The 24,815-nt window shown below is 51.6% G+C and overlaps 2 protein-coding genes across 7 annotated transcripts in view; one reads left to right on the forward strand and one right to left on the reverse strand.

The window, feature by feature from the left end:
• The window catches only part of CMTR1 (cap methyltransferase 1), a 59,704-nt gene extending 52,466 nt beyond the window's left edge, over window positions 1-7,238 (forward strand). Inside the window, exons 17-23 of one of the 6 annotated variants that reach the window (XM_027127116.1) lie at window positions 172-294; window positions 975-1,066; window positions 1,926-1,994; window positions 3,372-3,419; window positions 4,385-4,497; window positions 5,115-5,223; window positions 5,870-7,238. In XM_027127116.1, the coding sequence (XP_026982917.1) occupies window positions 172-294; window positions 975-1,066; window positions 1,926-1,994; window positions 3,372-3,419; window positions 4,385-4,497; window positions 5,115-5,223; window positions 5,870-6,002 (687 nt within the window). In that variant the 3' untranslated portion in view covers window positions 6,003-7,238. The other 5 variants (XM_027127114.1, XM_027127115.1, XM_027127117.1 and 2 more) reach the window with 5 other exon arrangements.
• Window positions 7,239-8,476: 1,238 nt separating this feature from the next.
• CCDC167 (coiled-coil domain containing 167) lies at window positions 8,477-23,623 on the reverse strand. Its single transcript, XM_027127124.1, has 4 exons — window positions 23,532-23,623; window positions 10,547-10,641; window positions 10,295-10,347; window positions 8,477-8,828 (listed from the first exon to the last, which is right to left on the reverse strand). The coding sequence occupies exons 1-4, from the start codon at window positions 23,571-23,573 to the stop codon at window positions 8,725-8,727; spliced, it is 294 nt and encodes a 97-aa protein (XP_026982925.1). The 5' UTR covers window positions 23,574-23,623; the 3' UTR covers window positions 8,477-8,724.
• Between the last annotated feature and the right edge of the window lie 1,192 nt (window positions 23,624-24,815).

Consider the following 24,815-nt stretch of genomic DNA (forward strand, 5'->3'; position numbering starts at 1 on the left):
TGTCATTATAGTGTACGAAGTATAACTGACTAATCTCTCTGAGACCTTTTCTTCTGGCATTTCCCAGCCCCATCAGCTTGTAGCCACCAACTAAAAGCCCTTTTGAGAGCTGAGCTTCTCACCACTCAATGTCTTTGTCTGCCTGACCTGGCCCTTTCTCTCTGCCCATAGAAGTCTCAGATCTACACATGGGATGGCCGCCAGTCAGACCGCTGGGTCAAGCTGGACCTGAAGACAGAGCTACCCCGGGACACTCTGCTCTCTGTGGAGATTGTCCATGAGCTGAAAGGGGAGGTTAGAGGTGGTTCTGCTCACGTGTATGGCTCTGCCATCTGGGGAACAGCTGGGCCTGTCCCTTCGCCCCCACGCCCCCTGAGTTAACTGGGTTATGTGTATGTGGTGCCTGAGAGGGCCCAAGGCCTGGCGAATGCTTTGTAATTGTTCCTCCTCCTCGAGTAGTTGCTCTAAGCCATGGCATATTCAGGTAGGAAGGACCACAGTCTCCTTATGTTTAGGAGATCTTGATCATCTCTGTGTAGCAAAGTCCCTGGTGAACCTGCTGCATATTTTTTAGCTGCTGATTGTTATTGACCAAGGATTCCTTGGGAAAGAAGCAACTTGTTATTTCCCATGAGCTTTGGGCATTACAGCCATACAGATAACTTTCAGAACAGTCAGTGGGAACAGTTGGCCAGAGTGGGAAGCCAGGGCCTGCTGGAGCACCATGGCGGCAGCCTCACTGGGTTTGAGATTCAAGGGGGCTCATCACCCATCACCTCAGGCCTCTGTCTTCTCAGAAGCATGGGCCAGCCTGGTGCTGAGAATCAACTGGGAGGGAGGTGAGAGAAATATCCTGTGTTTAGAGCCCTTCCCTTCCCCCGGCTATGTGTAGAATGGAGGCCAGCGTGCCACCGTGGGCAGAGTGAGCCCCAGGCCAATTCCTGGCAGGGTGGGCAGCATACTTGTCCTTCTAGGGAAAGGCCCAGCGGAAGATTAGTGCCATCCACATCCTCGATGTCCTTGTGCTGAATGGCAGCGACGTGCGGGAGCAGCACTTTAACCAACGGTCTGACCTGGGCCCTGGGGGAGGGAAGGTGGGCCGGGGTGGGCCAGGGCAGCTCTATGGCGGCAGCCTCTGTGGCTTGGGCCTCTCCCAGGCTTTCTCTGCTTAAGAGCATCCTCAGAGTTTCCCTCTTCTACCCACTAGCTGGTTCCAAGGGCAGGGTGAGAAATTGGTGTTGACACTCCCAGTTACCAGGACTTGGGCCTTGATTTCATACATACTAGCACACTCTATTTTGCCTCAGCTGTTCAGATCAGAGGTGATGTTTGTTTTAAGGTTGAGCAAGAGGGTGACCTTATGGGGAAGAGGGAGGGTCTTCTCCTCTGAAGAATGTGTTCTGTTCTTGGTGGTCCCACTTAAGTCAGTTTATGGATCCCACAACTCCCACAGAGGTACTTTTGTTCGTGGATAGATTCCTAATCAGTCGTTTAAAAGGGGGGTACAAAAAGGAGAGACATCTTACACCGCTATGGTGCTGAAGTCACTCCTAAGTTGGTTCATCTGAGTGGGTGTACTGTGGTATCTGTGGTTTGGGGTGAAGGAGCCAACACACAGAATAAAGATGATGCTTGAAGTTCTGGTGGAGGTGACTGAACACAGCCGAAGTTACACTTCAGGGAAACCAACCAAGATGTATTGAAAGTAGAGGTCAGAATCCAGAGTGGAGGAGAGGGCGTTCATGACGACATCACTGGAGAAGGGCAAGGGTGGGCTTCCTGGGAGACATGAGTGCTGCCTCTTGGAGCAGTTTTGCTGCAGATTCAGGAGTGTACTCCCACTGGTGCCATGACAGTGCCCTGGGGCTGCAGGTGCTGGTAAAGATACCCTTACTTGCCTCTGAGAGACTCTGTTTGGATTGTAGAATTCAGCTTGCTGAGAAATTTGTGAAAGCTGTTTCCAAGCCCAGTCGGCCTGACATGAATCCCATCAGGTGAGCAGATCATCTCTCCCCCCAAATCCTCCTCTCCCATTGTTTCTTTCTGGCCAGTGCCTGCCTCCCTGTCCTGTGAGGGCTGGGAGGGCTCAGTGGAGGAGACCAGACCAGGCTGGCATTAGAGATCAGACTGCCATTGAGTGATTTGCTTGGCGGTGCTGGGTAGGTGACTCCTTTGCCCCAGAGTATCCCCCATTCCTGCCTGTCACAGTGGGCCAACCTCCACAGGAGAGGTTCGTTCCTCAGGTTTAAGGCATCCTCATTTAAGACACACATGCCTCTGAGAGCACTAACACACCTTGTGAGCCACACATTCATGCTTGAATATCATTAGCATATCAATCCTGGCCTTTTCATTTTTTTCAGGTAAGAAAAGGGTGCTGAGGGAATGGGAGTTTTTGAACATGAAAAAGAAAAGGTTGGTTTGAGGTAATGGGATCCTTGGTGCATGGAAAGAAGGCCATGGTTTGTTGCCACGTTAGGTAATGTAAAAGTTCTAGGCCTTTAGAGGGTAACAGTGAGGGAGCAGACAGATGGAACAGACTTTTCCAGTCTGGGCTGAGGTCTGAGGTTATTATCTTTGGGGCTTCATGTGACTAGAGACTGAGGTACATTTTATCAAAATAATTTTCATTATTCTTTTTAATACAGATTTACATAGGATTAAATCCAATAGTGGGAATGCACTTTTAGAAGTCTTCTGAAAGTCTAAAAGTAATTTCTTCTTGCACTTTAAAATGTCCTGTCTGCCGGTTCCTGAGAAGCAGCTTCCAGGGGTCCTGCCTCTGCTGCTTGTGACGGTCTGGTTGCTTGGCTTCTGGGCACCTTACTCAGTAGCAGTTCCAAAGGCGTGTTCAGGGGCCCCCAGAGGTGGAGGGCTGGGCATCAAACAGGAGCCTTGCATCCTGGGTAGGGGGGTCTCCTCACCCCTAATGGTAATAGGCCTATTAGGACGATTTGGAAGCAACTCTGTTACAGGAAGGCCTAAAATCCATGTAGACAGACCTGGGCAAGAGCCTGGCCCTTGGTGTTCTGGCCTCTAGAGATGGTGACGGTGACCCAGGGTGGGAATGCTGACAGGCACATCTTGGTCTGCCAGACCTTCCTCTTTCCCCCACCTGACTTCCTGAACCATAGCTGCGCTCCCCGGGTGCCCTGGGGCAGGCTCCAGGGGGTGCTTGGCAGCTCTGAAACCTAGGGCTTGTCTGTGGAGGGTGGCAGTGACAGGCTAGGGGTCCTCATTCTTGGTGGGTTGGGTGGTGCAGGGCCTGAGGCAGAAGGTGAGGATAGGCACAGCCTCCTGCCTACCAGCTGCTGCCCAGACAAGTGTCCCACCAAGAATCCTTTGTCAGCTCTTTGTCCGTCTGTCCACAGGGTGAAGGAGGTATACAGGCTGGAGGAGATGGAGAAGATTTTTGTCAGGTGAGTGACTCAGCCAGGGTAGCTCAGGATTTGAGAGGAGTTGGGGTGGGGGGCATGGCAGTGTCCAGGATTCGTTCTCTTTTTCTGTAGCGGTGGGTTAGGGGTGTGGTGGTGAGTTGCCCTGGTGGCTGCCTCTACCGCCCCCCCACCTCCTTTGCCTGCGTGGCTCAGCTGCAGCCAAGGGCCCCCCAGCTAAGAGCTGATTCAGCACTGTCAGGAGGGGAGCCGGGCGGGTGTGTGTCAGGCAGAAATACGGGCTCACTGATGCTGTAACAGTTACGAGGGGTGTGTGCGTCAGGCAGAAATACCAGCGGGCTTGTTGATGCTGTAACAGTTACGATTGTCCCTGCTAGGGGCAGAGCATCAAGCTGCTTGAAACACTATAAATCCCAGCTCCTGGTGCTGACAGAGAGATTGAGCCTGGAGGGGTAGAGGGGGTGTAACTGCTTCCTCATAATCTTAGCGGTGTGCAGGGTGCTCAGATCTGAGGGTCTCATCCTGGGTGTGCCCCTGTGGCCACTGGAGCTGGGCTGGGTCTCAGTGCTCCCGAATTAACTCTTTAGTAGCCACACTGATGCCATGGGTGGTGAACTGAAGATCCAGTGGCACTCGTAGTCAGATCTTACCCTTACCGGTGTCACCCTGACACCCCGCAAACAGCAGCAACATAGCAGGGGCCTGTGTCACTTCCCTGCCTCCATTGCTTAGTTGGGAGTTCAGAGCCTGAGTTCTAAACCCAGCACCGCACTCAAACTCACTTTCTGTGTGGCCTGGAGCAACTCAAGTCTCTGCCTCAGTTTCTCATGTTGAACTGAGGTAAAGTACTGTGGTTGGTTGGCTGATTTTGACATTAGCCAGAGACTAACGTTAGGGCTCTCTCTCTCTCTCTCTCTCCCACACACACACATACACACACACACACACACTCACGCTTCCTGTTTGCATGCCTACTCTGGAAAATCAAGGTTGGAAATGAAGATCATCAAGGGCTCCAGTGGCACGCCAAAGCTCAGCTATACAGGGCGGGACGACCGGCACTTTGTGCCCACTGGCCTCTACATTGTCAGGACAGTGAATGGTGGGTGATGAGCCACTGTTCCCTAACCCCACTCCCTCAGCCAGGGCAACTGGCCCAGACCCTACTTGAGCCAGAGCTAAGGGCTCCCTACTGAGGTGGGCATTTCTTTGAGGTGTATGTTGAGCGGGACTGTGTTCCCTGAGCCTCTTCTGTTCTTCGGTGGATCCTGGGGGGGTTGTGCTGGGGCTGGAGAGAGGGGAGCCCAACTTGTATATGCACACGTGGTGTCCTCATGGCAGGAGAAGGGCCTTCGCAGTGGGCAACAGCAGATCCAGAAAGTCAAGCTTGGCCATTCGTATCACCTGTAGAATCCTTTTTCCTTAGTACCCTCTGGCTAACAGACTCCTACTCCCTCTGCCAGGGCCCGAGAGATGTTGCCCTGGTAGCAGGTTGGCGGGACTGGGGAGAGTTGTTGAGAATTATCTTAGTTGTCTTCCTGGAGCCCCTTTGGGCGGGTGATGAAGGCTGTGTCCTCACAGGCTCTTCTCCGCTGCTGTTTGGCGGGGATGGGAGTGGAGGAACGGGCGTGAAGGAAGGCATGCCCTTCACTGGCCTGACCTGTCCCCCATGGGTATTTTGTGTCCTTTCTGGGCTTCTTCCCCCTTTCCTTCTGTCAGAGCCATGGACTATGGGATTCAGCAAAAGCTTCAAGAGGAAGTTCTTCTACAACAAGAAAACCAAGAACTCTACCTTTGACCTCCCTTCAGACGCCATTGCTCCATTTCAGTAAGTAGCCTTCTTCCAGGCCTGCCCCCTGCAGCCCCAGGTACTCCTGCTAGAATGCCAGCCTGACCTCTCGGGGCACACCCGGGTCCTGAGACTGACTGCTGCCCATGCAGGGGCTTCCCACGAGGGTATGGCTGTGATGGTTGGGGGTCCTGGGTGTGAAGGGCCCGACCCTGGCCGGGTGTGGGCTAATGCTGAGGTCCACAGTCTTGCCTTTGGACCCAGTGTGTTGCCGGATTGTTGGTCATAGGTTTCGACAGCAGCCAGTAGCCCTGATGTGCCTGTAATTAGCCACTGACACCAGTGTGTCACCACACTAATACTGTTCTATTAGAGCAGCAGAGACAGATAAACCAGGAATATCAGTAATTAAAGGATCCAGTAGGATGCAATTAGCAGCAGCTGTGTGTTGAAAAAAGCTGGTTCTGGAAGGCAGGGAGCAGGGCCTACTAGGTACATTTGGCTGCCAGAGGGAAGACGCTCAATTGGAGTCATTAGTGAGACCTGCCCTCCCCCCTGCCCCCAGTGCACACACACACACTCTTAAGAACACCCATCCCCGAAGTCACGGGTGCCAGGATGGGTGGTGAGCTCTTGGTCCTGCTCCACGTGGGTACAGCCCTCTGACCTCCCTTCTCCTCCCCAGCATCTGCTACTACGGCCGGCTCTTCTGGGAGTGGGGGGATGGCATCCGTGTGCATGACTCCCAGAAGCCCCAGGACCCAGACAAGCTGTCCAAGGAGGACGTCCTCTCCTTCATCCAGACGCACAGCGCCTGAGGATGCCCACCCCTGCCGAATGCCCTGTCGTTCCCTGAGCCTGGCCGTGAGGTTGGTGGCCTCCTCTGAAGAGCTCAGTTGGGGCCTTCTGGGACACTTTTTGGAATTCCCTCCCCGGAGCCCTGCCTGGGAACTGTCTCCCCTGCTGGGACTCAGCCTGAAGGATGCAGCTCCTACAGCACGTTTGAGGTCAGGGCCCAGGGCACATGGGGCCAGTGGAGGATGTGTCTGTCAGAGGGCAGCAGGGCTTCGGCTCTGCCATTCCTTCCTGTATCCTGTAGACTCACTTTTCTGAGTTCCACACAGTGCCCTGAGGGGGCGGCCATGCTCCTGCTTTGCCCAACTTTTTATTGGGCCGACCCTGAGAGGCAGGAGGCCTGCTGTTGGGAGCCGGCCAGGAGCAGCTGCTATATAAATCAAGGTTTTGTTTCTTTGAACTTTGCTCTGTTTTGATGCCAAGTTGGAGATTTTCTTGTCTCCTCCCCCTACCCTCTCCTGGTCTTCCCTGGAGTTCTTCCCAGCCCAAACCTCTGACCGTCCCGCAGGCCGGGAAGGGAGGCATGTGGACCCCACATCTCTGACACCACGTCAGGATGCAGGTAGCATTGTCTGGTGGTAGGTGCGACTGCTTCCTGGGGTTGTAGAGCCTTCCTGGGCCTCACCCCTTTTGATCCAAACCTTGGGCAGCTCTAGAAGGGAAGGAAGCAGCCTTGAAGACCTGCCATTTTCTATGCGCCAAACAGTAGTGGCCCCACTGTAACAGAGGTCCTGTTGGGTTGGGTTGCACTCAGTCCTCTGGCAATCATGGCACTCCCGTTTGTCCCAGCCACCTTGCCACCCTCCCCCCTCCGTTTTTTCATCCCCAGCAGGAGGCACAGTTGCTTTTGTTTGTCCTTTTGTGGTCACTCCATTTCCTCTATCTTGGCGGGGTGGAGGGGGAAGCTGGGCAGTAGCTTTGGGTGGGGGAGGGAACCTGTGGTTGTTTTTAATGGGAAATACCTCTCAGAGATGCTCCTGTGGGCTCCCTAGGGTCTCATCCCAGTGCTAGACTGGTTTCCATGGAGATAGAGGGCACTGAGGCTCCCCATGAGGTTGGAATTGACTCCACCTCAGGGGTCTCAGGCCAGCATCCCCCAGGCTGTCAGCAGCACCGCTGAGATGCTGTATTTCCACCCAATTCTGGGTATCAGTGTGTCTTGCAGAATCTTGGATCATTAAAGATAAACATATTTTTAATGCCTGTGTGGCTCTGTGCTGGGGCTTGTCCTTCGGTGCTTTGTGGTCTGGGACTTGCGTGAATGAAACAGCTTGGGCTGGAGGTGAAGGGGAGGAAGCTGTACTCAAGAGGGGAGAAAAGAGGGTGGGTTTAATCAGAGCCTTGTCCAAGCTCAGGGCTGCTGTTTGCTGCCAAAGAGGGGCCCAAGGAAGAGTCAAAATTATGTGGCGCCTGTGAGAAGCAGGGATTAGAGGATGAATGAACCTACAGCCCGGCAGGGCAATGTGACAATCCAGGATCAATGTGTGTGACTAAAATAACAGAGGCGTCAGACCAATTAGTGCCACTAGACAGGGAAGAGAGAAAGGGAGAGATGGTTTCGCTGACCCCGCCAACCTCCCCTGCTCTGCGTCTGCACTGGAGGCCGTGCGCGTGCTGATGGCGCCTCTCCCTCTCTGCTCTAGGCTAGCGTTTCTCCACCAGTCCCATCACCGGTGCAGGTTCTCCCTTAGAGCCCGCTGCCTACACATTGCTTAGCTCCTTCACCTGGGCCCCCAGATTCCTTCCTTAATGTTTCACAGCCTTAGTTTAGCTCGCAGGGCAACTCCTTTCCTTGCGTTTACTTACTTGGTGTGATCTCGGCTCCCAAGCCCCTTCATCCTCTTGGTTGCCCTACTCAGCCTTACTCCAGCCTCCCACTCCCAGCCCTCCTGGCCCCTGTGCTGGGAGTAGAGGGCTGTGCTCGGGGGCGGTGGAGGGAGGGGAATGTCTGTGTTTGCCGCTCCTGCAAACGCCGCCTGATTTACTGGCCACTCACCGTTAAGTCTGTGTGGTCATTACCGTGGCTCCGGCTGCCCACTGGCTCTGCCACACCTCGCCAGACTTGCAGCCTCTTGAAGATGGATTAACTCCGCACTCCTGTGGGACCACCACACGACCACCTCAAGTCCCCAAGTTGCCCTTTGCTGCACAGGCTGCATTTTTTCTGCCATAATCACAGGCAGTGGCATCGACTGGAGGGCAAGACAGGGTTTGGTGGGGGGTGGCAGACAAGTGGTGCAAGGTCTGCCTCTCAGCCCCAGCAGTGCCCAAGTCCTCGAGATGGCGCCCACCATGGTTTGCCTTAGGAAGCACTTTGCTAACGCCTTACTCCCCACCTAAGCTGGGGGCTTACCTTCAGGCCCCTCTCCTCCCTTGCATCCTGAATGCCACCCCACTGCCCCCAGCTGCCACCAGATCATGACATTTACTCAGCACACAGAAGCAGCCAGGGTGGTTTTTATTGCCTTTCCCTTGGGCTAAGCAAACATAAAGTCCTTCTGGAGACTCAAGCCCCACAGCAGGAATGGGAGGCAAGAGGGGCTGGGCCAACAGGAAGCCCTGCTCTGATGTCTGGGTCAGGGAGAACTGGCCCTTGTACCTTGGTCCTCTTGGGGTTTGAAGGGCCTGCTTGGCCGTGACCACGGAGCTGAGGGGAAGCCTGTGCTGACTGGAGAAATCTCAGGCTCACAGGGTCCAGTAGGCGTAGATAAGCGTCAGAAGGAGGAAGATGGCCACAGACAGCAGCATGTTCTTCCGGTTTTCCTGCCGAAGCAACTCCAGCTCCTTCTCTGGGAGGAAAAAGGGTGATGGACAGGTGGTCTGGGCCCATCTGCCACTCTCATCTGCCTCCGCCTATCCCACCAATGGGTACACACACTGCTGAGTGCAGAGGTGTTCCCTCCCAGCTGCCTCCTTATCCATAAAAATGACCGTCCTCCTCGATCTGCCCAGATTTGGCTACAGATCCTGGCCCAAAAAAGCCCCAACCCCCAATGCTGCTCAACCATTTCTTTCCAAATGTAGTTGAAGATGGACTATGTGAGGGAGTCACAAAAAGGCCACACCTAAAAGCCAAGCTAGGTGGTGGCATGGCCTCACCAGGTGAGCCCTCTGGCCCGTCACTGGGTGCCCCCATGGTGCTCCTCCTTCCAGGGTGTCTCACCTGGTCAATTAGAGACTGAGGGCAGCTGGGACCTCCTTGGACCTGACACTGGAGTAGGGACAGGGTGGGCCCACACCACCAGTGCTCCTAGTCCTTCCCTGCTGGATGCCCAGCTCAGCAGGAACGAGGTATGCTAAGACGAGGTAGTTTGTGCCCACAAGGCAGGCAGGCCGCCTCTAGAGGAAGCCAGCCCTGCTATTCTACAGCCACACTGTATCCATTCATATGATACACAGGTGGTTGGTATTCTGTGAGGGCTGACCTGAGTGCTAAATGCTACAATTTTGTGTGAAAATTGCTAGGTTCGAGAGGGAACTGATGTCCCATCCCTCCCTGTGTGAGGAAGCAGGGAGACACCTGCAAACCAGCTCTGGGCAGGCCAGACGGGACCCGGGTAGGGGTGTGTGACAGGCACCGTGCTAACAGTGTTGATTCGGCCTGGTTCCTACAGGAGGCTCCCTGCCATATGGACTATTCTAGGGCTGATTCTTGGCCAGGCCTGGCCCCTCAGGGTGAATAGAACAGACAAGCCTGAGGAGCCTCTGCAGACCCATTTCCTCCTGGGCTGCTGGGGGCAGCGCCCAGCAGCCACCCTCTAGCTCCGTGCCGTCTGGGCTCTACCTGGCTTTGCACCCAGCATCCAGAAGGTGGCAGCATTGCTCCACTCACAGTAGCCCTTCACAGCACCCAAGTGGGAGGTTCATCCTCCACCCTGGACCCCAAAGACCCTATTCCCATCACTCCATTGCAGGGTTTTCCTGGGAGAGAGTGGAGGTCTGGGAGGAGGGGGCAGGGAGGACAGACCTCCCAAGTCAGGGTGGATGTGAGGATCTCTTCACCTGGCCACAGCCATACCCCTTCATCCCACAGGAGAACAGACCCACAGGACTCTCCATCTCCCTGGGAACAAAGGAACAAACTTGCTCTTCCAGGATGCTGGGCCTTCAGTTGGTGCCTGCAACCCCCTGGGGGCTGGCTCTCTCCCAAAGAATGCCCTTGACCCCCATCACTTTGTGGGCTCCCTGGGCTGTCTGACCCTTCCTGATCCTAGGACGCGAGGGTGGGGCTGGTAATGGCAGGGAGCTTTCTTACCATAGTTGGAGGCTTTGTTCATCAGGCTGCTTTTCTCCTTCTCCAGAGAACTCCTGTGAGGGGGAAGGGGTCAAAATGGCTCAGGCCCTTTTTCTTTTTCCCACCTGAGGGACAGCTGGCACACCAGAGCAAGGGAGACAAGAGGAACATGGGCTCAGGTCTCTGGTGGCAGGGGGATGGGAGGGGTGGCAGTTGAGGGCTGGGGCCCCGGGACAGATAGGAAGGACTGGGGGATGTCGGGAGGAGCATTACCTGGCCTCTGAGCTCAGCTCTGCCCCACAGAGCCTGGAGTTCACAGCCTCCAGGTCTCTCCAGCATCGTGACAGCTTCTTCTCCAGCCCATCCATCTGAAAGACACAGCACACCCAGCAGGTAGAGATGGGTGGCAGAGCCTTTCAATTTTCAAGACAGCTGGGATCCTGGGAGCAGGAGGAGGGAGCCTCTAGGCGTCTTTGAACTAGCAGCTATGTTTTGCTGTCCTCTACCTCCACGTGGTGCAGGCTGAGCCCGCCTAGAAACAGCTTTGAGTGTTGCTCAGGGTCTCCAAGCTGCCCTGACCCACTGGGCCAAGCATGGGTTGGGGCAGATGGGAGCAGCACCCCCAGTCAGCTGTCTCCTCAGCACAGGCCCCAGCTGGGCCCCACGGCAGGAGCAACCAGAGCCCTGAATGTGGCAGGCACAGGCGGCTCCTAGAATGAAACGAGACGATGCAGGAAGCCTCTGCCTTTCCAAAGCATTCCACGTGTGATTAGACATCTAGGGGCCAAAAAGCAGAGGCATGTTTTCTCGTTGGTACACTTCATCTTAAAGTAACCCAAGCTGTAATAATATACATTTTTCCATGAGATTCAATAAAAGTTACTGACAGTACAGCTCAAAAACACTTCTGTTAGTTTCCGACTCGGTTCTTGCGCAAAAGCATTGACCATCATCAAGATAGCTGAAAGTGGGGGGGGGGGGGGGGGGGTGGGGTGGTGCAAAATAGCTAAGCTCCTGAAAGGCTGCGTGCCAAAGGTACCAGTTCTCCCATTTGTTTTGATTATAGTTTCAGAGATGTGTTCTTGGGGAAATAATTTGAGTTATGGGGAAATGTTTTATGAAATACTGGACTGGATCATCCAAGATCCTGGTATCATGCATTTGGCTTTGAAAGTTCATCTGTGTCCATCTGTCTCCAGGTGTCTGTCTAATCGGCCACCTCTCTCGGCCTGGGCCTGTTCTTCTTGAACCTCTGCCCTGCTGGTGGGAGCCTAGATTTCAGTGGGTGGGAGTTCAGAGGGCCCTGTGTCCCTCATAGCAGCTGAATGAATAGTGCTTTGGGTCCAGCTAATGCTTGATTTTCCATATGACTTCACTCATTCTCACCACATCCCTGGGAGGGATAGCAAATACTGATACAAGCTCTATTTCACAAATGGGAGAATGGGTCCTCCAAATGGAATGATTTTTCTGAGGAGTCAGAGTGGAACACTCCTTTCCTTATCGGTCTCAGCCAGTTCTCTGCTCCAATCCTTTCTGGAGTGGCCCCTGGACAGACGGTAATCAATGACTGCAACTACGAATCCCATCCCTGGCCAGTGTTCTGCCCCTCCCCCTGGCCAGTACCCATCCCAGCCATTCTGGGTCAGCTACTTTCCCTCATCCCAACGCCCAGCCCAAAGGACACACCATCTACCCCCTTCCCTGCAGCCCCAGCCTGCTGCCAACTCCAGCTCTGGAATTAGGGCCCGGTGGGAGGGAGCAACTGCAGAGCCTTGAGTTTAACTGCTTGGTTAACTGTGTCACTTCTCTGCTAACGGGCACCAAAGGGAGGGCTGTCCTGGGAAACAGCCCCAGCCAGGAGATGGGGCCTGTGCCTGGGAGGCCAAAGGCCATACTGAAACCTGCACTGTAGGGAAATGAGCACTGGCAAGCCAGGCTCAGGGAACAGCAACAGCCTGATGTGAAGGTTAGTGGAGACGGAGCCGGGAGGAGCAGGTGCTTCAGGCCACCATGAAGCCTGCCCTTCATAGCAGTACCCCCAACACACACAGCCAGCCCCTCAGTACCCTAAGACTTGCTGTTTCTACCTCCTGGTGTAGAAACCACAGAGCACCAAATTCCACGCTGGGTCCCACACAAAGCTTGATTCTTGATGCTCTATCTCCTCCGTGAAGCCTTCTCTACGGCCCTTGGCTGGAGAGGTACTGCCTCCTTCCCCTGGCTGATTAACCAAGCCTTCTCTCATGAAGCTGAGCGCATACTGTGTCATCCAGCTACATGTGTCCAAACCTCATCTTGCCAAACTCTGGGAGCCGCTAGGGCAGATGATGTAAACCTGCAGCCCAGTGGTCAAGTCTAGCCGAGATCGGCCCATGCCACTTGTGTATGTGACTGCCTGGCCTCTAAGGATGCCTGACTTTGTAGCTCCTGTCCTAGAAGGCCTGGCCCACTGCAGTCCTTGTGTTTGTAGCCATGGAGGAATGAGTAGGGTTGGATGTGGGTGGGGCCCAGGGGCTGGGCTTCATGTGGCACCGGGAGTCTAAAATCCTCCCCTCATGCCCACAGAAGCTGGAAGAAGCTAGGAGAAGCAGCTGTATGTGCACATAGATTATGTACTTTGTGGATTACCCAGTGCAAGTAGTAGTCCTAGGTTAGATTTCTCCCTGCCCCACCTTTGGCCAGCCCCTGGTTTGCATGTCATTCTGGGGAGGAAGTTGGGGGACTTCCATCCCTAAACACCTCTACAAGGCTACCAAGGGCCCAAACGGGATAACTGGGCCAGAGTGAGGCCAAGAACTCATGCTCAGCAAAACCTTTAAATTGAGGTTGGCAAACCACAAGTGGCCAAGCTGGTCGGCTGTCATGCTCTGGGCAGGGCCTGTGGAGCTGGCAGCTAGAGGCCTTTATCTGAACGAGCCCAATCTATCTGCAGTTCCATGAATACCCCCACTTTCACTTACCACTTTTTAATGAGCTTAAACAGACTAGCACAAATCAAGGTTTTAGGGACTCAAGTTCTAACCTCCCTCTATGAATATTTATGTCCTGCTGCAGCTCTCTCTGATTCCCTTCTAAATATCAAGTTCTCCTCCTTTATAACCCAGCTGCTTGATATGGGCTGAGTGAGGGGGAGTCTGGGACTGTCAGGAGGCTCTTCAGTAGGCCACAGACCCATCCTCAGAAGGTGACCCCACTGACGGTTAAACACCCTGCAGCATTTGTTGATGCAGAAGCCAGTTCTCAAGCAGCTATAATAACGGGTGCCAACATTCTAGTGACCTACTGGCCGCAGATAAGGCAGGGAGGGAGGGTCAGGATGCATCTTTTAGTTGTGGCTGGGGTCGGGAGTGGTGGCTACAGAGCAAAGCTAGCCCAGCAAGATGGACCCAGAAATAGGGGAGAAGACCTAGGAAGTGGGCCTTAAAAGAAGCCCCTAGTTGGCTTTTCAGTCAACTCTCAATGACATACACACAAATAATGCACTTCACAGACTCCCCAAAACAAATCTATAGTCCTTGATTAGCTTCCTCTCTGCCACCAGGCTGAAGGCAACAGAGGACAAGATAGCCAGGACCAGGAGAGAAACACGGGTTAGGACCAGAATAAGGAGACAAATGTCAAGAAGATTCTGGAAGCATAAGGGTCAGAACTGGGCAAGCAGTTGGGAGCCCAAGTGCTCAGAAGCCTGAAATTATAGTTCCTGAAAAGTGTGGTAATAAGGAGTGTGGGCTGTAATCAGATGCCTCAGCTGGCCGTTCACTTGCCGTGTGTCTAGGTGACTTCCTTAATTCAGTGCCTCAGTTTACTCATGTGTAAAACAAAGATAATAATGTTTCCTATTTCAAAGAATTGTGAAGATGATATGAGGCAATACGTGTAAGATACTTAGTACCTAACACACGGTGATGGTATAACAAGTGTTTGCTAGCATTATTATCAGAGAATGGTTTTCATTAGATCTGTAGGGAATAAAAAGAAAATTCAGTTAATATGTGGCAAGAGTAAGAGGAGATAGAAGCAGGGGTGCGTGATGGAGAGTACTCTCCATTGGTCACTGGCTGGCAGCAGCAGGGAGGGGAGCCCCTCTGGCTCAGATATGGCCATCCTGATTCTATGGAGGGGTTCAGCAGGAGTGGGGCCTGCAGGGTAGACCATCACAATAGCAATGCCTCTACAGGCCAGCCTCTCCAGCTGGCTCGGGACACAGCATGCTGGGAACCTCATGATCCTGCCGGGGGTTGAAGCGCTGGGGTAGTGTCTGGAGCTGGTGCCAAGTTGTAGAGGCTCGGCCTGCTGGAAGCTGAGGATGAGAGGTCTAGGGCAGTGTCTAAGGGCAGAACAGACTCAGGTGTGGTCTGGGCCCTGGTGGGCATCTGAGGAGACGCGGAAAAGCAGGTGGAGCCTAGCAGCTGGAGTGCAGGTTCACTGATGCCATGGCTCTACAGCGCCTGGTGCCCAGCTAAGCTGGGAGCAGGAATGCAAAGCCCCAGGACTAAAGCAGAAAGAGGCCCCATCAAAGAGATCCAACCAACTCCAATGGGAAGAGGAGGTTACACTCTGGAGGCCAGGGAGGCCCCCAGGACTCCTGCCCAACAGGCTGGATAGTGGGTCAGTTGGCAGGAAGGGCACGGCTGACCCAACTGGTTCAGTTCTGGGACTTCCCTAGAGCTGCAGGGGGCAGCACTGCTGGCTGTGACTGTCACAGGTAAAGTAATAGCCAAGGTAGGGACTGAGACTGGCACTCATTCAGGCACAGAGTCGCGGCAGAGAGTGGATGCCCTTGATGTACAATAACATGGACACAAGGAGTGTCCATGCATTACGTTTATACTCAGAAGACCAAGTGTCCGTTTTTATACAGGAAAAAAGAACAGTGTGTCTAAGTCACTGAGATGACAGTCAGTAGGTGAAACGGCTGCAAAGGGACCTGAGGAATCAGCAAGGCAGTGGTGTGAGCTCCATACCAGTTAGCCAGCTGTGCCTTCTGGCACATCACATAGAGCTGAGGACCTGGCAGGTGTTGTGTAAACCTGTGTGCAAGCAGTTCAGGGGACTGGGAAATAGGTGGTGAATATGCAGGGTGTCCTGGTGGGAAAGTCTACTCTTGACCCCAAGACCAGAAGTAGCTAAAACCTGCCCATGGAGACTGCTGGTCTGAGCCTCGGCAGGGAAGAAGGGAGGAGAAGAAAGGGAGGCAGAAAAGATATATGGGGCAGGGAGTGGAAAGGAGCAACCCTCAAGTAGGAGGGAGTTGAGGGCCCCAGGGGAGGCCCTGGAGACAGGATCCAGAAGTTTGTACTTTAACAGGAAAGGCCCACGAGGGATTCCTCCACAGTCAGGATGGGAACCGCTGCCTTTCTTAACCAGGCATGGACTGGGGGATCGGAGCCTGGTGGGTGGCTTCAAGAGTGGGCAAAGGAGCAGGCTCAGTGAGAAGTATAAGACCAAGAATTCTCCACAGAGGTGGGGATGTTTCCTGCAGAAGAACTTGAAGTTCTGAAGTTAGACTGACAGTCAAGGTCAGCAGAGGCCCCAACCCCAGCCAAGTGGGGCCACTGCTCCTGCTGGTAGTCATCATTGCCAGGGTCTCTTCCTGCAGCCTTCCTCCAGGACCCCTCCCTCAGAAGCAGCTCTGAGCACTCAGCTGGCAGTTCAGTAGCCCTGAGCCAGCTAAGCAAAATCACCTCTGCTACCTGACTTGGGGAACAACACCCTATTCTCAGAGCTTTAGGGAAGTCTCCCTGGAGTCCTATATGCCATAAAATCACTGTGTTAAGAGAAACTGTAAAATTCTCCCGGAATCCCTGGGTGGCGTCTTTTCAGGAATGTGGAGCCTCCCAGTACGGAAGCCCAAAATGAGGCCTCTCTGGGGGCGGGGAAGGTGAGTGCCATCTCGCACACAGATAAGTACCCAGTACCCAGGTTAGGCCAGGCCCGCGAGGGGCCAGCTCCAGGTCTGGCTGCTGCCAAGGCCTCCCAGCAGCTTTTATTCTGCCAACAAGCACTATTGAAGGTGGCTGAATGGTGTTCCCACAAGCATCTTGACAGCCTGGGAGGTGGCTCCCTGCCCACTCCCTAAGGAGCCACTGTCTAGGGCCCAACTTTCTTCTGGGAAAGGGCAGAGGCACCCTTGGGGCTTGGCACTGCCAGGCAAGCCACTGTGCTTTCTGGTTTAGGAAGTTGTTTCCGGTCTTGTTGGCCTTGCTCTTGGGAGATTCTGGGCTGTGAGTGACAAAAAGGGGCTGGCAATGAGTTAACCTCAGGAGTCAAGCAGCGGTCATGGGGCATATCCTGCACCTGCCTGGCCGGGTCCTTGCTGGGCACCAAGACCTAATAAAGAGCACGGTGTCAAGGTACCTGAGCCCAACTCAAATCATGGACTTTCACATGTCTGGATGGCACAGCACAAGTCAGAACAGTCTCTGGAAGCCCAAAGTCCACAATAATACCAGTAGCAGCCAACACTACGGTAGCAGGCATATGTGCCAGGCACTGCTCTAAGCACCTCACATGACTCCCTCACAGGACACTCACAATAACCCTGGCGGGAGAGGAGTAGCATCAGCATCCACACCTTGTGGATGAAGAAACTTGGGCTGCGGGGATGAAGTAACTCGTCCAGGGTCGCGCAGCCAGTACCCGGGGGAGCGGGCGGTGGGAGTCGGTGCTGTGAGCTACCAGCGCACATGGGGGAAGCTCAGAGGCACCAGCCCAGAGCCACTCTTAGCTCCTGGGCATAAACTCCGCTCCTTACACCCTGGGCCATGCAGTTTGTGGGCAGCTTCCCATATGCTCCCCAATGTCTGCAACAACTTTGCAAGGAAGGGACTTTTTACAGTCTCCCTTTTACAGAGGAGCAAACTCGCACATGGAGAATTTAAGCAACCTGCCCTAGGTCGTGTCACTGGGAAGTGGCAGAATTGGGGTCTGAATCTGGGTTTTTCTGCTTCAGAGCTTATGCTCCTTCCACCTCTTCAAGCTCTTTCTCCAAAATCCCTCATGAAAACATTCATGACAAAGAAGGGTTCTGTGGAACAAAATCATTCCACATCCCAGTCAAAACCCATTTAAGCTTGTTGATCTGGCTTTAACAGATTCTCTACTCTGAATAATCTTGTATAAGGGCTTTGCTTGCTTTCTGTCCACATAACAGATACTCACTGTGAGGGGAGAACCTGATTGAAATCTGTTTGCTTGGAGACAGTGAGCGTCTCCAAGCCCAGCGTCTGTCCTCACATTGAAGGCAATTACGCTCTAACTCTGGGCTTCACGGACATCCCAGGCACCCTCCCCCAAACCGCCTACGCTGCCAAAGCACCCTCCAAAACACACACAAAACAGACCCGGGTTTGAGAAGGAAAAAGGTGGGTTAGTTGGGCCTGATAAACCCTCCTTTCCCCAAAGTCTTTCTTCTCACTTGCTAATAACTCACAGCCCAGAGAGTGGTGTCAGCTGTTTCAGCTCCAGCCCCAGCAGTCTGGGAACCGGATTTCTGGAAATCCACTCATTTTCACATGTCAGGGAAGCCCCAGAATGTTTATTATAATGGGTAGAGAAGCCGGACTGCCTGCCCAGATGGTCTCTGGCAGGAGAGCAGGGGCTTCCCATCTGGGGCCTTGAGGCCACACAGCCAAGTGACATGGGGGTCACGGGCCTTGATTTTCCAGGTGACTATCCTCAAACCCCAAAGGACCGATTACCCTGATACGGCTTAAGGGATGTGCTTCTGTGGAGGAGGCTCTGTGAGGGCAGAAAACAAAAACCTCCGCCATGGCTCCCAAATCATCAGAAGTTTCTCTCCCAGGCTGGGCAGATGAAGACAATAAACCTTCCCAGTTTTTAATCAATGAACAACTTCAAGGAAAAGCAGAGAGCCAAGGAACTTGTCATTTCTCTGGAGAGTCACCTCCCGCCCCAGGTCAGGAACGTGGAGGTCCTCTTGAAGCCCGCGCAAGCTCCGAGGGCTTCTGGTCTCTGAGAGGCTCTGCAAGCAGAGGCACGTCAGTCCTCACCTGAGCCTTCAGCTGTCCCTGGGCCAGAACGTTGTCTGGGGTTTCTTTTCTCTTCTTTCCCCCAATATATATTTTTTGATAAAGTAGCAAAAGCTTCTTCATCGCTGAAAGGCTCAAAGCACTTTTCAAGAATTGGCATCCACCCCGTGCCTTATGAATTCATTAATTAAGATGCTGGCAAACAGCCACTCCACACATGCTGACATCCAGCCGTGTTAGGTAATGAGGTTTTAGTCTCCTGACCCCCATCAGATGGAGTTGAGCCAGACGCAGGCTGCTGAGAGAAATCACCTGCCCAATGGCGACCTGTCGCTTGTGCCTGGCAGCAGGTGAGGCTCATTTAATGGTCAGCCGCCCTTGAACTGTGTCTGCAGGCCTCAAGCCTTTCTCCCAGCCCTGACTGGGCAGCCGCCAGCAAGACAGTGTCCAGCCGCCTGCTCCACTGTGGCCTCCTGATCTCTCACCAATGAACCACTCAACTGGGCCCAGAAGTCAAGAGTGAGGGTTCAAGTGCCTCCTCTAGCCTCTCAAAACCAATTCAGTAAATATTTACGGAGAGTCCACTAGGCTGCTTCTATCCCTTGTCTCAGAACATCAGTAGGTTCCTGTCAGCCTTGTAACAGCCTGTTCCAGGACTGAGACTGTCTTCATCCCCACTTAGTGCTCCTCCCTGCCCCCAGGGAGCTCACAGTGGTGGCTGACATTACACAATCACAAGTGTCCACACTCCTCTCTTCCTGGTGCTCATCCTGCTTTGGCCATTTTCTCCACTCAACCTACCACCTACCCTTCATCGTCACTGATCCTGGCCCCTTTTTCTGATAAGAATTCCAGTGAATTTTAAGTAACTCCCATTAGGGCTTCCCTGGTGCCGCAGTGGTTGAGGGTCCGCCTGCCGATGCAGGGGATGTGGGTTTGTGCCCCGGTCCGGGAGGATCCCACATGCCACGGAGCGGCTGGGCCTGTGAGCCATGGCCGCTGAGCCTGCGTGTCCGGAGCCTGTGCTCCGCAACGGGAGAGGCCACAGCAGTGAGAGGCCCGCGTACAACAACAACAACAACAACAACAACAACAAAATGACTCCCATTAACTTTTATTCCCTCTAGCAGATACTATTAGTTGCCCAACACAACATTGATTCCCTACCCCTCCCCCTTTGCCTGCCTCCACCACAGAAGTAAGAAAAGCTCAACAGATGCTTTCCCAGCCTCACTGCAGCCAGAGGTGGTCATGACCAGTTCTGGCCAACGAGATGTTCCAGAAGTCGGCTGGGAGACGACTGAGAGAGCTTATGCTTTGCTGATAAAAGGGACAAAGATGGTTATAGTTCCTTTTTCTTTTTTCCCTGACTTAAAGTTGAATATGATGACTGGAGCTGTGGCAGCTATCTTGTGACTAAGAGGAAACAGCTGAGAGAATGCAGAAACACCAGCCCTGACATAGCTGAACCTTTGAACCAATGCCAGTAGCCACCTCCCTCCAAATTTCTTGTGATGGGAATAAAAAGTATCTTCTTGTTTGATTAGGTCACTGAGGTCAGTTTTCTGTAACCTGTAGCTAAAACCTTTCCAAACTGACAGATTTTTGTACCAGGGACCAGATCCAACCAAGTTATCCCCTTAAAGATGTCAACTAAGGCACTGCACATCTGTTAACTAAAGACCAACTGGCTGTTGAAACATTTAAGACACTAAGAATGGTCCAGCTGTGGAGGAAAAAAAGTACAATGACCAAATAACAGCTCATTACTATCAGAAATTAAAAAACAGGTTTTACATCAGCCAAAATCCTATCAGTTTAGACTGAAATGCATCCTTTCTCTCAGCCAGAATCCTCCTATCAGTTTAGACTGAAATACAACCTTTCCCTCCTCTCACACAACTTGAAAATCAGTACCAGAGCTGGTGATTTCTCACCTGAACTATAATTCTCTCTTGTTATTCAGAATAAAACTCATAGCCAGTTTTCCCCAAATCTGAGATCTCACAAGGTGGCAAATGAGCTGGATAAAAAGGCCTTGAAAGGAGCCACAAGTTGGGAAGGCTGGGAGGTGCCTTGGTGTCCTGGGAGGTGACTACCCAGTACAGCTGGCCCCAGCCAACCCTCAGGGGGAGTGATCTGTAATTGCTTCATTACAAGTGGAGGCTGTTTGCAGGTGCTGAGATCACTCACTTGTGGGAGTTTTACTGCACTCGTCAGATTAACATTTTTGATTAAATCACCACTTCATTGGCTTTGAGCACACGACTTTTAATAACAGGACAGTATCTACTGCTACTGAGCACCAGAACACATTCAGTACTCAGATCTGCAGGGGGCAAAGGAGGAACAATGTGAGGAGATGGCTAGATGCCAAGTTTTTTCTCAGGTGCACAGTGGCAGAGCTCAAATCTTAGAATATCCAAGCAAAAGGTAACCTAGACATCAAGATGGCCAATGTAAATATCTATATTGGTATTGATAGGTTAAAAAAATAAAGGGGTGAAGGTGACTGGTATACGGCCCTAGGAGAGCATGTACCCCACCAAATTCAAAACACTTTTAAAACCCGTGTCAGCCAAACAAAAGACATCTATGATCATCTATGATCTATATGTGGACCACAGTCAGCGAGTCTGTGTCTGTAACCCCTGGTGAAATTCAAGTCCTTCATGTTACAGATGAGGAAACTAAAGTCCAAACAAGGGGGCTGACATAGCCATGATGGAAGGACGTGAAAGAACTACGAAGGCTACTGATAAGAAAGCATTGTTTGTTGATTATCCACCCTGTGCCGCACATGCTAGGCACTTTACAAATATTGTCTTATTTAATCCTCAAAACTACACTGTGAGGTAAGATGGAGTCTGCTGAGGAGAATTGGGCTGTCCACTAAAATACACTCTTCTTCCACAGCAATGGAGCTGTAGTTGGGCACGTGGCCTCCTAGCTGATGAATGCATTTCCCAGCTACCCCTTGCTGGTTTTGCATCTTAGCTGCATCTTTGCCAATGGAAAGTGGGCATTCTGGGCCCAGAATTCTTAAGACAGTGGGTGTGCTTTCTCCACTCTCTCTTTCCCACCAGTGGATACCTCAATGGAGTGCAACCTAGTTTCATTCATGAGGTGACAACAGGCCCTGGCCCCCAGCAGAGCCACAGGATGGAAGGAATATGGCAGAACCAACACTGTCCTGGTACTCTAGCCTAGGGGTTGACAAACAATGGTCTGGGGGCCAAATACATTCCATGACTTGTTTTTGTAAATAAAGTTTTATTGGAACACTCTCATTAATTTATGTACTGCCTATGGCTGCTTTTGTGCTAAGACATCCTATCTGAGTACAGCTGACTCTCATTATTTGTGGTAGTTATGTTCTATAAGGTTGCCAACAATGAATTAGCAAATACTGAACCAGGTTAGGTTCTGGTGAGCCTCTGGTCACATTTTTATCAGCTGATCAATACAAAACCTTGTTTTGTGTGTGTTTCTGTTTAAAGAGACCTTATTTAATACATATTGTTGATTAATTAACACTGAATCACATCCCACAGGACTATAACTCATGCCTGAGAAAGCTTATCTAACACACATATTTTCTCCATAAGGCATATCACAGCCTTCTTGCACTTTGGAAGACTAAACAAGCACTTCAGCACTACACTCAAGGGCCATTTTAAACAGCAAAATCACCAAGAAAAGCACAAAAATGCAAGAAACTTGGCAGTAAATAGACCAGAAAAAGGACACTTGTTTACAGCACACAGAAGAGCTGAAAAATAAGACACAGCATTGCCTTGTTCCACCTTAACGAGATACATGGGCCTCAGGTGAATCAAATATTGACGCTTTGAGTCAGCCTGTTAATTACTACAAAAGCATTTCAAGGACTGATTTGGGGGTTACAAGTACATTTTAGCAAGTAGACAAATGCACAAATACAGAATCTGTGAACAATGCGGATCAACTGTAGTTGCAACAGAGACCATGTGGCCCACAAAGCCTAAAATATTTACTATATGGTCCTTTATAGACAACATCTGCCGATCCCTGCTCTAGCCTGTCAGAAAAAAAAAAAAACTTTCTTGTTCTTGAAGCCACTGAATTTGGGGGTTTCTCTGTTATAGCAGCTTATCATGTTCTAATACAGGCTATAAAGTCTAGGCTAGTCCCATTTCAGAGTGCCATCTCATTTTAGCATCTATAGTCTCTCTTACAAGGAGATTCACATTTCCATCGTTTTTTTCCCTACCAAGTTGGCCAATATTTCTCAAGGGGTGGTACTAAAACCTCCTGCATAAACACTGGTGTAGCTTGTTAAAAATACAGATTCTTTGTTAAAAATACACACCAAGTCCTACTGAATTACTCGGGGTGGGGGAGATTCAACTCTCCATTTTTAAGACAGATGATTCTTAATGCGTTCTTAAGATTGAGAACCACTCAACTGGTAGTAAGCTCAATAAGACAATTACCCAGTATCTTTCTTGCAACCCCAGGGAGGGTGATCTAAGGGAACAGTAACACAGGAGAAACAAGATGCACCAGAAGGCAAATCACCTGTGCTTGATTCTCGGCGCCTCAACCGTTTCAACGGTTGGGCTCTACTTGAAACCTCAGGTTCCCCATCTGTAAAAATCTCACAGGCTTGTAGTGAGCGCAAATAAAGTAACAAATAGCAGCTGCATCAATTTTCTTTCCGTCCGTATGCAGTCAATTATTTGTAAGCTCTTTGCGAACATCACCATTCCAGAATTCTCTACAAATTCCCACAGGTTCCCAAAGTAATTTTCAAGCTTCATGCTTTAGTACCCCGGAGGAAAAATTCCCCATCTCAAGGGACAGTTAAGCCACCAGTAATACATTAAACAGTATGGGGGTCCCTCACTTTTGAGGGTGCCCTCATCTACAGGTCTCTAACCCTTTGGGATCCCCTCACCTGCGAATACCCAACCCTTTTGGGTCCCCTTCACTTAAACGTCTCCCCTCAGGGCCTCAAGATTTCGGTGTCACGCCCTCTTTGGTGCTCCCCTTACCTGCCTGTCTCTTCCTCTCTGGAGGTCCCCTGGCCTTCTGTTCCCAGCTCTCGTGGCCCCTCGGGCTCTCCAACCTTCGGTTCCCCCAGCGGGCCGTGTCCCAAACCCACGTCGCCTTCACTTCCTCCCCTCACTCCCTCCTCCAACCTGCAGCCGGGCCGACCCACTACCCCGCCGCGGGAAGAAGGCAGTTCACGACGTAGCCCAACCCCCATTTCTCTCCCTCACCTCTTGTGCGACGCCCAGATTCTCCCGCTTCTTTTTAGTCATGTTACTTGCCGGGTTCCCGGAGTCGTTATTGGACTCGCCCACCGGCGGCGCCACGCATGCGCAAACCCCTGTGGTTCTCCCTCATTGGCCGCCGAGAAGGCGGGAGGTGGGACTACTGGCGGTGTCCATCTAATTGGGGGGCGTGGCCAGCTTGGCGCGGCCATGTTTATGAGGGGCAACCGCTCTCAGGCTTCCCCCTAGCGGGTGGTGGGAAGAGGATAACTAGATTGGCCCGGGAGGAACGATGGCCCACCCAGGGGTGGAGCTGGCCCTTTCCTTACGAATCAAAGGCACTTTACAGCCCAGAGAGGCTGTTTCTTCACCCCGTCGTCTTCTGTACCCTTCTTCCTTTTTGTGACCACCCTGCCCAGTTTGAGGCCAGCTCCCATCCCTTCAATTCTGTCAAGTTCTTTCTGACCTTCAAGGCCCATCCTGAAGCACTGATCCTCCATGAAGCCCCATCTTGAGTCTCTTGGCCCTTTGGGAGCTGATCATGACCTTCTGTTGTCATTCCTCCTTTTTGTCTGTTCTTACTTATTTTTCTTGTTTTATTGTAACAGAAACAGCCTACAAACGTCACAGAAAACTTTTAAGTGAAAAGCAGCATCCTTTATCCTACTGTTCTTAATACAGTTCCTATATTTGTTTCTGTATATTCCGACCCAGGCTTGGTCTCAGACATTGTATTTTATACTGTTGTAATCCTACTGTACAGTATGCTGTAGACCTATGTCCTTTGAAATGGTTTGACTGTGATCCAATGATTAAAAACTACAATTTTGTATCATGACCCAGTTACCCATATAATTGAAACCAAATTTTCCCGATAAACACCTTTACCACCTTTGATGCACTCAAATATTTTCTAATCTAGTCTATTTCATTTAAAAAAAAACTTGGTGGCAGGAGACCTATTAATTTTATTTCATGACTCATTAATGGATATTGAACTGCAATTTGGAATAAACATTTTCCCATGTTTTGAAATCATCATTTGCAAAGGCCGTATATGCCACCAAGTGAATATATCCCATTCTTGTATTGGACATTATTTTATTGGACGTTACCTCCAAATAATACTAATACTAAAGCAAACATCTTTGTGTACATAGCTCTGTCCTTCTGAACTATTATTTTTTTTTGCCTTTTATACTGTAATTTATTATGGATACACTGTTAGTCCACAGATGTAATCTCTTTGCCTATTATATATCACACACATAAATATTAGCATACAAATAA

The sequence above is a fragment of the Aethalodelphis obliquidens genome, unplaced genomic scaffold, assembly GCF_003676395.1.
Source record: "Aethalodelphis obliquidens isolate GAN/ISIS:26980383/991018 unplaced genomic scaffold, ASM367639v1 scaffold31, whole genome shotgun sequence".
Classification (NCBI taxonomy): domain Eukaryota; kingdom Metazoa; phylum Chordata; class Mammalia; order Artiodactyla; family Delphinidae; genus Aethalodelphis; species Aethalodelphis obliquidens.

Coding starts and splice junctions, on each gene's coding strand:
- CCDC167 (XM_027127124.1), bottom strand. CDS start 23,573: ATGACTAAAAAGAAGCGGGAGAATCTGGGCGTCGCACAAGAG. Junction 10,642..23,531: donor ATCTGGGCGTCGCACAAGAG/GTGAGGGAGAGA, acceptor TGTGTCTTTCAG/ATGGATGGGCTGGAGAAGAA. Junction 8,829..10,294: donor GAACAAAGCCTCCAACTATG/GTAAGAAAGCTC, acceptor TTTTCCTCCCAG/AGAAGGAGCTGGAGTTGCTT.